Raw genomic sequence first — 12,854 nt, 5'->3', positions numbered from 1 at the left:
AAAAAGGAGCTCTGCAATCCAAATTGGAGCTTCGGGGCAAATGACGTGAGGCAAATACCAGGTTGCTTTCTCAAGGCTTTAGGAAGAAATAGACCTAGGACAGTTGCTAGGATTCACAAAGGAGGAGAGTGCTGCTGAGAACTTAGGTCCCTGCTTGAGGGCATCTGGCTGGCCATTGTGAAAACAGGATGTTAGACCGGCCTGAGCCAGCTCTTTTTATGCCCTTCTGATATTATTTTCTACCTGAGAGACCGGGCATTTCCACCAAGAGACAATATGTGGACAAATTGTCAGAGTGGGTGTAAGGCTGTGGCCTGTATTCTAAGGCTGGATCTAGGCACGTCAAAAAAACCCCCAAACGTTTCAGGAAAACGTGTTATAAACCTCAAAGTGGGAAATCACGTGGTCGAAAGACGGAACTCTGCAGCGCCATCTGGTGTCACAGTATTATAACGCATTCAAAACACTTTTTTTTACTAATGTAGCTGAGTCCTAAGACAGTCCCCATATGATGTTGTGCTCCAGCTCCCTTCATGCCTATCCCTTGGTTATCTTTGCTCAGACTGATGGGATTTGGTGTCCATCTGGAAAGTGAAAGGCTGAAGGATAGCAATAATATGAGAACACACACACACCAATAATTTTTGGTGCTCTCTTTGTTAGGATATAGTTCTGTTCCACCTTTAGAACAGGTTTGTGGTGTCCTACATGCCAGGAAATGATATTCCTGCAGATCTGTTGTCTAAGGTTGTTAACAGAGAACAACTTAGGGTTTATGTACAGCAGTTACAATTGGGTTGAACCACAGGCACTACAGGTTACATGGAAAGGAGGAGGATGTTAGGATATAGTTCCGTTCCACCTTTAGAACAGGCTTGTGGACTTGTTGTATGTCACATGTCTGTTTACTTCCAGCACAGTCTGCTGGGAACTTCCGTTGTATATAGCTTTTGCCTATGCTGTTTGCTTGGACACGAAGGGAAGCAGACATGTTTTACTTTTGTCCTGATGCTGAATAAATGCTTGTAAATATGCTTACATATGCCTCTGTCCGCTACTTCTGTTGCAAAGAGTTCTTATCTCTGCTGGCTTGCGTGCTCAGTCTCTAAAGGGCTCTGAGGCTTGAGTCGCAGTTTTGATGCTGTTCTGAGAACTGGAGTTCACCTGGCTGCCGGCCTGTGGGCAGGAGCCAGCTGGGGGCCTGCCAAATGCCCCCGTCTCCCCGGACACATCCCAACACTCTTTTGCTCATGTTATTTAGCACATACCTTTCTTCAGGTACACTCTCACTCCATCCTTATCTTGGCTTCTCACTTTAACCAGGCAGCTGAGATGAGCCACGCTTGTGGTGGCAGCGTTATCCCAAGCACCCTGAACCTGTGGTCAAAAGATATGCACATAAAAATTTGTGATGGTAAATAATGAGCATTCACACTTTCTAATGTGGGTGCCCTTTGTGGGATCGCGCACGGTGCTACGGTTCCCAGGGAACTTTCTAGTAGACAGGGGGCTGGCTTGCCTCTCAGTGTTATTATTTGAAGGTTCACATCCAGCCTCAATAATCAAGTTTCTTGCTGGGAGGTGGGGGGCCAGCCCCATTTATAAATAGGGGGTGGAGCTGACGATAGCCAGGCAGTCGGCTCTGGAGATTCACCCTCCCTACCCTCCCTTTGTTTAATGTTTTCTTGTTTGCAGGTTAACTTTTTCTTCCTGTTTAGTGGGTGCTGCTATGGTCTTTGACTGGTTGCTGTTGAAGGACCGGGAAGAAATTTTCCTGCATTGGCAGGTTTTGTCTTCCCTGTAGCAATTTGTCACAACTTTGGCGGTTATGAGAGCCAGTGTGGTTTAGTGGTTAAGAGTGGTAGACTCGTAATCTGGGGAACCGGGTTCGCTTCCCCGCTCCTCCACATGCAGCTGCTGGGTGACCTTGGACTAGTCACACTTCTCTGAAGTCTCTCAGCCCCACTCACCCCACAGAGTGTTTGTTGTGGGAGAGGAAGGGAAAGGAGAATGTTAGCCGCTTTGAGACTCCTTAGGGTAGTGATAAAGCGGGATATCCAATCCAAATCCAAACTCTTCTTATGGCCTTGGGCAGAATCCTTTAGTCTTTTCTTCCTTCTTGGGGGGGGGGGGGCGTGAAGTGGTGACTCACCCTCCTCCAGCAGCGATTGCAGGGTCCCCTCTTAAAGGGGTTATATATATGGGTGTCACTGGCCATACACTGAAAGGTCGTCAGTGAACTACCCTGCATGTGGGGATATGGGCTTGGCTGCCTGCTACACTTACGTCTCGCAGAGCACCCAAATATCCCATTTACCCTGATGTGCCCCAGTTCCCCTGGCTGGGGGGCTGGGAGGGATACACGCCCAAGACCAAAGCCAAGGTCTTCCTACATTCAGAAGTTTAATAAATTCTTGGCCTAATTTTAATTCCATAATGTTGTCAGAGTCTTTATTCCTTTCTTATGGTCCCTGGGGGCTGGGGCTGTTGCGCCTGGTCACGCAAAATACCTTCTTTCCAGCAGGTTGGTACACAGCCAACATTTTGAAAAACCAAAAGGATGGCTGGTATCCATCCAAGCTTCATTCGCCTGGAAGATTCATCATAAAAGAACTGTGTTCAGTTACCAATCCAGAGGTGGAACAATTGTAGTTGCTCTCCCGAGCGCTGTACAGCTCACACAGTGTCCCCGTCCCAGCAGCAGACAAGGTGAGAAACCCACATGACTCGTCCTTCTTGCACTCTGAAAGGATAGAAAGACTTAAGCCTTGCATTTAACGTTGGCCAACGGAAATAGGCGTCTTCCACAGTTCAAGTTGGGTGAATACATTCTGTTTGTTGAGGATGTCAACTGAATGGGGCACCGCTCCAACAACTGCACTTGCTCCCTTTTGTCTTTGCAGGCATCAAAACTACGACGGTCAAAACCCTTCTCTAGACTGATGCTCTGAGACTTTACTGCATAACACAGAAAAATAGATCATCTTGCCTAGGAGTCTTGGAAGATCTTCTCCTTGCCTTGCAGGCCTCCCTTCCACCCCTGGCCTGGGTCACAGGGTTGCCATATTTTGAAGGGGACACAATTTCCGACTTCTACTTTTAACTCAGGATCGCTATGACGACTCTCATTTTACACACCCATGAAAAAGAGGACGTGTCCTGGAAAAAGAGGACACATGGCAACCCTAGCAGAGAGGGCAGAGCCCTGATTGGCTCTGGCAATAAAAGCTGAGGCTGCAGAAGAGGTTGCTGAGGCTGTCTCTTAGCGCAGACCCAGGTCACTGAGCCTGAGCTTCCACAGCTGCCAGCCGCCATCGTCAGGACTGGAAGCAACAGCAGAATACATGTTCTGTTTTATTCTCTTGCCAGTTCTGCTGTTTTAAATGTGCTTTTTATATTTCACTTCATCTAATAATGTTTACTTTTGAAATGTTTAAGATAAAAATGTGGTATTGTATTCTCAGTTGTTTTCTAGGTTTTTCTCCCCATTGTACATCCTTTTTTTCTATTTCTAGATGCATTTTTATCTGTTACACTTATCACTTTTACTGTAGTTTTTACGTGTCCATATTAATACAAAAGAAATAAAAATAAATGCTAACTTGGCTGCATTAAATAGGCACTCTGCAGTTGGCCTGGTTTTATTTTGAAATCTTTAAGGTGGTATTTTAGCTTCTGGTGAATTATGTTGCTTTGAATGTATACTTTATATTTGACTTTATTCAGCAAAATTTTACTCTGGATTGTTTTGTTTTATGGTTTAATATGTTGTAAACTGCTTGGATATTTTTTTTCTTAAAAATATGAAGCGGTATAGAAATGAAATGAATAATAATAATATGCAGTAAGATGGGCACTAGCAGACAGACAGACAGACATCTGAACAGCTGGGGAAAAGGACTTGCCCCATCATTCATGGCCTTCTTCCCTAGTACTTCTGATGCTGCCAACCTCCTCTGGAGGAGAGACGAGGAAGCCAGTGGTGAACCATCACGTCTCACCCCATTAAACTATAATTAAAGTAGACTGCTAGGGCCCTTTGGAGTGAGACCAGACTAGAATTAGGTGTGCATCTAAGAGTCCCAAGGAGGGAAAGTTCTCAGAAAAGTTGGAACGTTTTCCCAAACTGACTTTTGCAAAGAAGAAACGGAAATCCACTCTCTTACCTGCCATGCACTGTTGGAGCACACTCTCAGGTTCTCCTGGGGTGGTTTTGGATCTAATCGTTTCTACCTCTTCTGTTGCGAAGGAGAGCTTGGAAGCAGGAACTCTCTCAAAGCGCCTGAAGACTGAAACAAAAGCAGATCCAAGAACAGTCATATTTGATCATGACCCGTCCGTTTTGAAGCACACATTTCAGAATGATGTGAAGGTCTTTATCAATTTAAATTCTGTGTGTTCTTTGGAGATCCAGATAGCTCGGTGGTGATGGGGTGGGGGATCAAGAATGAGAGATTGGGGACCCAGATCCACCAACCTGTAATTGGCTACATACATGCTTCTGAGAATATGGATATCTGCTGATTAGGTCAAGGGCTATCTTAGCTTTGATGACACCTATAAACAGTTGGATGAGTTTATGTGAAACCCAGCACTCATACCTGAATAATAATAATAATAATAATAATAATAATAATAATAATAATTTATTATTTATACCCCACCCATCTGGCTGAGTTTCCCCAGCCACTCTGGGCGGCTCCCAAACTAGCATTAAATACAGCATTAAATATTAAAAACTTCCCTAAGACAACTTCAGATGTCTTTTAAAAACAGGATAGCTGCTTATTTCCTTGACATCTGATGGGAGGGCGTTCCACAGGGTGGGCGCCACTACCGAAAAGGCCCTCTGGTTCCTTGTAACCTCACTTCTCGCAGTGAACTGCCAGAAGGCCCTTGGCGTTGGATCTCAGGGTCCGGGCTGAATGATGGGGGTGGGGACGCTACTTCAGGTATACAGGACTGAAGCTGTTTAGGGCTTTAAAGGTCAGCACCAACACTTTGAATTGTGCTTGGAAACGTACTGGGAGCCAATGCAGATCTCTCAGGACCGGTGTTATGTGGTCCCGGCAGCCACTCCCAGTCACCAGTCTAGCTGCTGCGTTCTGGATTAGTTGCAGTTTCCGGGTCACCTTCAAAGGTAGCTCCACGTAGAGCGCATTGCAGTAGTCCAATGCTATCAGATATGCCAGTTTAATGCTATTGGAGATGTTCACTGAAACTTCTGGAGAAAGGAACTGCCTGTTAAACACTATGGGGATTCTAGCTCTGTTAGAGGAATAGGGCATCCTAACAACTGTCTGCATCCTTAACAAATGACAGTTTCTAAAGAAAATGATAACATTTCATCACCAGACAAGTAAAAGGTATAATGGCTCCTCCAGAGTAACACATTCCAATGGGTGTTGAATTCACCACCATATAAAGGCTGTGGATTGTTATTTTCCTTGCCAACAAAGCAGGCCTTTGCCTGTGAAACTTCATACCACAATAAATGCATTCGGTTCCAAGAGACTTTGGGACTCTTTCTTGCTTTTTTTGCTACTACAGATTACCTAACACAGCTACTTGCTTGGAATCTGTCTCTTTTCTACAACCTCTCTTAAACAAATGCCAGAAATTACATTAGGAGCGTGTTGAGGCAGACATTCAAGAGAGGAGCGGTTGCCAGCTTGGCCTCGAAGGATAGGAGATAGAAAGCGAAATTAACCTCTCATTAAAGCAATTTAGGCCAATCACTTCTTGGCCCTCAGGATCAAGTCTTGCCAAACTCCCCAGCTTTTCCTCATAAAAGAAAGAAAGAGAAAGTCCACACCCTTTGCCTGAAAAGCCATGCCTGGGAATTAGAACTTTTAAAGGTGTGAGAAGTAACAGCTTCACTCAAGAGACCAGAGATTTCCACATCATTCTAATGGCTGGCTTTAAATAGCCCTTGATCAGCAATGCCAATCTGCCAATCACTGATAAACTTATTTACCTCACAACAGGCCTTGCATCAGAGGGTACACAGACAGCAAAAATATGTCAATGAAGGATATAGAAGCTACAGCAAATCACACATGCTACAGTTCCAAAAATTGATTTTACTATTTCTTTCAGTTGGGACACGGGTGGCACTGTGGTCTACACCACAGAGCCTAGGGCTTGCCGATCAGTAGGTCGGCAGTTCAAATCCCCGTGACGGGCTGAGCTCCTGTTGTTCAGTCCCAGCTCCTGCCCACCTAGCACATCAAAGTGCAAGTAGATAAATAGGTACCGCTCCGGCAGGAAGGTAAACGTCGTTTCTGTGTGCTGCTCTGGTTCGCCAGAAGCGGCTTAGTCATGCTGGCCACATGACCTGGAAGCTGTCTGCGGACAAACTCTGGCTCCCTCGACCTATAGAGCGAGATGAGCGTGCAACCCCAGTGTCGTCCGCGACTGGACCTAACGGTTAGGGGTACCTTTACCTATTTCTTTCAGTTAGACCAGGCACGACCAAACTTGGCCCTCCAGCTGTTTTGGGACTACAGTTCCCATAATCCCTGACCACTGGTCCTGTTAGCTAGGGATGATGGGAGTTGTAGTCCCAAAACAGCTGGAGGGCCCAGTTTGGCCATGCCTGAGTTAGACCTAAATTCAAGAGGAACAGAGGGATGAACAAGCAAGACAAATGGAACAGGTAAGGCTTATTTCTCTATCAGCCTGCCTTCCACCTATCTATGTTGGTTCAATCAAGAGGCACCATTTTATCATTTATGGGGATCTGCTCAGTGGTAGAGCATCTGCTCTGCATGAAGAAGGTGTCATGTTCAATCCCCATCATCTCGAGGAAGGGCTGGGAATGTGTCCTTTCTGAAACCCTGGAGGTTAACTGCCAGTCACCAGTGTCAAAGCGATGATTCTTCGACATCAGCTTCGTTGGACTGGTCGTGTTGTGCGAATGCCTGATTCTTGTCTTCCAAAGCAACTACTCTATTCCGAACGTAAAAATGGAAAGCATAATGCTGGTGGTCAGCAAAAGAGGTTTAAAGATTCTCTCAAGGTAAATACAAACAAATCTAGTATAAACACCAACAACTGGGAAACACTGGCCTGCGAGTGCTCCAACTGGAGAACAGCCTTTGCCAAAGGTGTCTTGGGCTTTGAAGACGCTCGAACTCAGAACAAAAGGGAGAAATGTGCTAAGAGGAAGGCACTCTTGGCAAACCGTCACCATGATCAACTCCTGCCCAGAAATCTATGTCCCCACTGTGGAAGGACGTGTGGATTCAGAATTGGTCTCCACAGTCACTTATGGACCCACTGTTAAGACCATGTTCATAGAAGACAATGTTACTCAGCTACAAGTGATAGTAGAAGAAGAAGAAGAAGAAGAAGAAGAAGAAGAAGAAGAAGAAGAAGAAGAAGAAGAAGAAGGGCACTGACTAGCAGCAGTTCTCCAGGATTTCAGACTCAGCCCTTCAGGTTCATCCACACTTCTTTTTGGTCTGAGATTCCCTCTGCTTGTCCCATGACTTCTAGGCATGAGCCCAAGCAGGTTTGTTGTTGATGATGTTGTTGTACTGCCACTTGCCCTGGGAAAACTCACGGCTTAGCTCTGATCAGAACCAACATCAATGTGTAGAAAAACTAGATGGACCAAGAGTTAGGATCCCTGTGTTCCTGCCTACTTTAGAAAGACCTGCCACTCCATTCTTCAATTGTACCCCCCTTCTCCTACTCCTAGTGGCACCTGCTGTCTTCGTCCTCCGATACCTGAGCATTAGAAAAACCCACAGAAACAGGTAACAATTCTGGGTGTGCTACACATTGGAGCCTCATGGCGAGAACCGCCAGGAGGATCTGAGCAAAAGCGACATCACAAAAGAAAAGTTAGGGAGATCAACCTTTCCAACGAATCATTTGTCTCCTCAAAGCAAAACCAGCCCACGCTAATCAGAAACAAATGGTCATTGTTGTCAGCGCTGCGGACGGCCGCAGGTGCTTTTAATCAAACCCTCATTTCTGCTTGGAAAGGGAACCCCAGGTTTGAGCCAGGAACAGAAAGCGGGTGGAGGGGAAGAAATAGCCCCACATTTGAGACCAGGCAGAAATAGGGCTACAGACTATAAAGGGAAGCAGTATTAATGATTGCAAGTCATCGTCGCCTGTGTAGCACTTCTTTCATTCTCGAAGCGCTTCATAATTTTCATCGCATTTTCACAGCAGAGAAATCAGCAGATCTCTGGAGATTGATTTTTATTATTGATTGATTGATATTTTATTAGAACAACAATAGAAAGCAGAGATAAATAAATAAGAGATAGAGTAAAAGGAAAAAACAACTGTGAAAAAGAAAGGTGTAAAAGTACTACGACAGGTAAAAATCAATACATTTCCGTACATTGTTCTATAAGAGAAAAATGACGTTGTACTTCTGATACAGAGATAAGCTGTGTGGGAATGTACATTTTAGAGGACATCAGACCTGTATCAGAAAGTTTCAAATGTTTGGTGTTTTATTGTCTTTTTATATGTGTTGGAAGCCGTCCAAAGTGACTCGGACAACCCAGCCAGATAGGCAGGGTATTATTATTATTATTATTATTATTATTATTATTATTATTATTATCATCATCATCATCACCACCACCACCACCACTGTGCAGATCTACAAGTCTGGGAGAGAGGCTCAGGGGTCAGCAAACTTTTTCAACAGGGAGCCGGTCCACTGTCCCTCAGACATTGTGGGGGGGCCAGACTATATTTTGGGGAAGAAAAATGAATGAATTCCTATGCCCCACAAATAACCCAGAGATGCATTTTAAATAAAAGCACACATTCTACTTGTAAAAACACCAGGCAGGCCCCACAAATAACCCAGAGATGCATTTTAAATAAAAGGACACATTCTACTCATGTAAAAACACACTGATTCCCGGACCGTCCGCAGGCCGGATTTAGAAGGCGATTGGGCCGCATCCGGCCCCCGGGCCTTAGTTTGCCTACCCATGGAACTGAATGGGCAAACCAAGGGGGGTAAAGACACAGGAATTTGCATCGTACCAAATTAGACGATTGTCAACACCAAAGGTGTCTAACCTCTTTGACCAGAATACCAGCATCCTCTTCTTGTTCCCTTTCCCAGGAACTGATAAGCCCACCGCCGCAATATTTCCACAGCAAGGGGGAAATGGGAGCAAATAGGAGCAGCAGACATACATCACTCACAAGCCACAGACATCCCTCCTCTCTGAGTGGCTAAAGCTGAAGTTTAAGTGGCCGCCAAGTGGCTAGCAGACTCACAAACCCACCATTCATGGGGACAACTGCTTGTGTTTCCAGGTTCCACCTGCATGGGATAAAAGCTTGTCTAGTCCACTCACCTGAACACTGGGAGTCTGTAAGTGGGCCATCTGTTTCGGTCCAGTCCAATATGTTTCCAAGGCTATCCACGCAAAAAGATTTGTTGGTAGCAGGGTCTTCAAAGGAAGGCCTGTATTGACCGTTTTCCTCACACCGCACAGCTTGTTCATCCCTTTGGCAGTCAGTGACACCTTATTTGCAGGGAAAGTTAAAGAGAGAGAGAGAGAGAGAGAGAGAGAGAGAGAGAGAGAGAGAGAGAGAGTTGGTGTGCCATTTTGTGGAAGGGTTTCAAGAGCACCCTGTTAATTTAGGTTTGTACGATTAAAGTGGGTTAAAGCTCTCTATTGCCCTAGTCGACCTATACAGAATGAGGCGGTACAGTTCACTGGTAGATGTCTTAGGACGTATGTAAAATCAAAACAAAACCTTACACATCTGAAAGGAAGGTTTACTAGAGCTCTCTGTGTCACATGCTAGTTTATCTTATGCAAGGAGTTTTTATGTGGGGGATTGTTGAACAATATGACAACTGTGGTCTGATTGGCTACGGTCCAGAATTCTACATTCAGATTGTTCAGTTTGGTTGTATATGTTTTTTTAAAAGTTTTCTTTACCATTTGTGACTAATTTTGTTATGTTGCAGTTATGCATATTTTTTCATGTTGTAAACCACCTTGAGCATGGTTTGAACTGGGGAAAGGCGGCATAGAAATAAAATTATGTATGTATGTGCAGTCTCATTCTCTATCATAGGATCAGTAGTCTACAAATGTATTGCTATAGGTTTGAGGGATAAGTCTGGATTATATCCTTCCTGGCTTGTTTGTCTTATACCCACTGAGGTTTAGAAGGTAGTAGAAAAGGCTGCTGAACTGGTCAGACAAGTTTCTTTGTAAGATAATGGCCTTGGCTGGCCAGTTAAGTACCTTCATTCACGTGTCCTAAGAGGCTGCCATAGAGACAAGTTTGGTGGGGCTTTTCCCATCTCAGCTAGCTGGATGCCACACCATCCTAAGATGGAGAACAATAGACCAATGGGTTCTTGTGTGAAAGAGTCTAGCTGATCCTGGAAGCTGGAGACACAGAGGCATGTCTTGCTGGACCTAAAGCTGTGTTATGGGGCTTCCCTGGACCTGGGGAGTCCAGATCTGTTAGAGCATTCATGTTGTGAGCCTCATCCTTAGCCTATGCTCAGGTTGTAATATATGTGTCAGTTTGCATTTTCTTAGTGCAGAACGTATTGATCTGATGTGTAGAGATCTTTCCTCTTCTGACTAATTCAAGAGGGTTTTGGAAGCTTCTCTGTGTGAAAGAAGCAAGCAGAAGGTTCATGATGTTTGGGTTATTCCTTCAGAGAAGCTGAGTACAGCTGGCTGAAACTCTTATCTCTTTCAGTCAAGGTCATGCTGACTATAAAAGTAAGGCCGGAAGGAGCCGGGGTTTCACCTTTCTCTTTCTATCTCTATTCCTTCTGGTGTGGTGTTCTGTACACACATAGTGTTAAGGTTTAGTCTTATTATAAGTTATTGTAAGTTTAAGTTAAGTCTGCTGCAACTGGATTTCTTATAGACGGTGCCAATCCTGAATGTATTGGATTTGTGAACATTATGCTCATTTGCCTTCAGTAGCAGTGAAGCTCCACTGGATGAAATATTGACTCCCTCTGATCTATTTTGGGGGGAATCCTGTAACGTGTTTAAGTTTTTACTCCGCTAACGATACACTGGAATCTACTCCGGATCAATATTGAGTAGAATTCTATGACAATATGTGCCATTGACATTCATTCCAAGGAACAGAATGAACCCCTGAAATTGGAAATTGATTGGGGTGCGTGCAACAGTATATTTTCAGCCCGGAAACCAATCTTTTCCCAATGGAAAGATACAGAATGCAGATTTTCCCAGACTCTTACAGTGCTCAGCTCTGAAGGCTCCAGTAGAGACAGTTGTTTTCCCGAGAGGACATCTGATGCAGGAGGAACTACCAGCTTGATCTTGATAGAATCCAGAGGGGCATGGAAGGCAGCCATCATTCTGGAAGGAGGTGCCTGGAGGGCAGACCACTGCAAAGGGGGGAAAGGATGTATTATTCCTATGGAATCCAAGGATAATTTTAAATTCAACCAGAAGTCACAAATGTATATGCATGGGAACCATGCTGCGGCATCTGGAAATCTGTAGCTCAAAACTAGCTTTTCATTAAAAGTAACCGTTGCAACCGATTTAACGATAAATTATCAACATTTAGAATAACAAACATAATAATAATAACCATAAATAATAATGCATTTCATTTCAAGCAGTAACATTTGCCTAACATGCTCACTCAGCGACTTCTCCTACGCTTTACAACAAAAGTTTGAAATACCCTCAGTATCCCCATGAGGAATGTGGAAGTTTTGTCTGCTCCCAAGGATATATGTGGACGTAGCAGAAATAGCACAGCTTCATTTGCGCTTGCTTGGGCTTTTTAAAAAAATATAAATGTCCAGATTATAGGGTTCTAGTTTTTCCTCACTCTTTATTTAACATTTAAGAGGGCTGAAATAAGGAGGGGTGCATAATTCACTTTTTGGTGGGTGGTAGGGAGAGAGGTCTCTTGCAAAAAGAGATCCCTATTCCAGCAACAAAGCAGGGTGAAAATATTCTCCCGCTCACAGGGAGAGAAGAGTGCTGTTGTCACACAGCCAAATCTGATTAGCTGTATAGCACCATGATGTCATTATACTGGCAATGGGAACACTTGCTGTCTGGATGATGAAGCCAGTTTTTTGGTTTTTACAAAAAAATATGTGCCAATTCAGCTGCTGAGAGTTGATCACAGACATTTTGCTGCCAGAGATGGGCTTGATAGTTTCTCTCTCCCTCCCTCCCTCCCTCCCTCTCTCTCTCTCTCTCTCTCTCTCTCTCTCTCTCTCTCTTCCCTCTCCAACTTTCCATGTACAAAAGCCAACTGGACCAGTCACTGAATATTTCAAAGTTGGTTAGAGAGTGGTGCTGATAATGTCAAGGTTGCAGGTTTGATCCCAGTGTTGGACAGCTGCATATTCCTGCATTGCAGGGGGTTAAACTAGATGATTCTCAGGGTCCCTTCCAGCTCTACAATTCTCTGTTTCTAAAACTTTGTCCTCCAGCAGAGGAAAATGTCCAGAGATCTCAGGAAAAACAGCCGGGGAGTTAACCTCAGAATCTGCTGTCTGGGGCGGTCACTTCACATTGCCTAATGGTAGGGCTGGCCATATAAGAATGACAGTGAACAGGGGGGAATGGTATGAAATGATAACACCAATAGCAAAGGCGAGAGGTCTTTCAAATAACATAAAGTCACCTTCTTTTAATTGAATTGTTTTATTGTGTACAGTGATACCTCTGGTTGCGAACAGGATCCGTTCCAGAGGCCCGTTCACAACCTGAAAAGAATGCAACCCGCGTCTGCGCACGCGCGGGTCGTGATTCACTGCTTCTGTGCATGCACGTGATGTCATTTTGCGCATCTGTGCATGTGCGGGCAAAACCCAGAAGTAACCC

General features: G+C 44.6%; 1 protein-coding gene across 1 annotated transcript in view; it reads right to left on the bottom strand.

Moving 5' to 3' along the window:
* The window catches only part of TG (thyroglobulin), a 173,349-nt gene that overhangs the window by 117,805 nt on the left and 42,690 nt on the right, over positions 1–12,854 (bottom strand). Inside the window, exons 21-25 of the mRNA XM_082236144.1 lie at positions 11,240–11,389; positions 9,345–9,515; positions 4,167–4,289; positions 2,628–2,743; positions 1,269–1,377 (exon numbers count right to left, since the gene is read on the bottom strand). Coding sequence (XP_082092270.1) covers positions 1,269–1,377; positions 2,628–2,743; positions 4,167–4,289; positions 9,345–9,515; positions 11,240–11,389 — 669 coding nt within the window. The remainder of the gene's footprint in view (positions 1–1,268; positions 1,378–2,627; positions 2,744–4,166; positions 4,290–9,344; positions 9,516–11,239; positions 11,390–12,854) is intronic.

This window comes from Podarcis vaucheri (assembly GCF_965113315.1).
Source record: "Podarcis vaucheri genome assembly, chromosome: 8".
Lineage (NCBI taxonomy): Eukaryota > Metazoa > Chordata > Lepidosauria > Squamata > Lacertidae > Podarcis > Podarcis vaucheri.
This window is presented reverse-complemented; position numbering and strand designations above follow the sequence as displayed.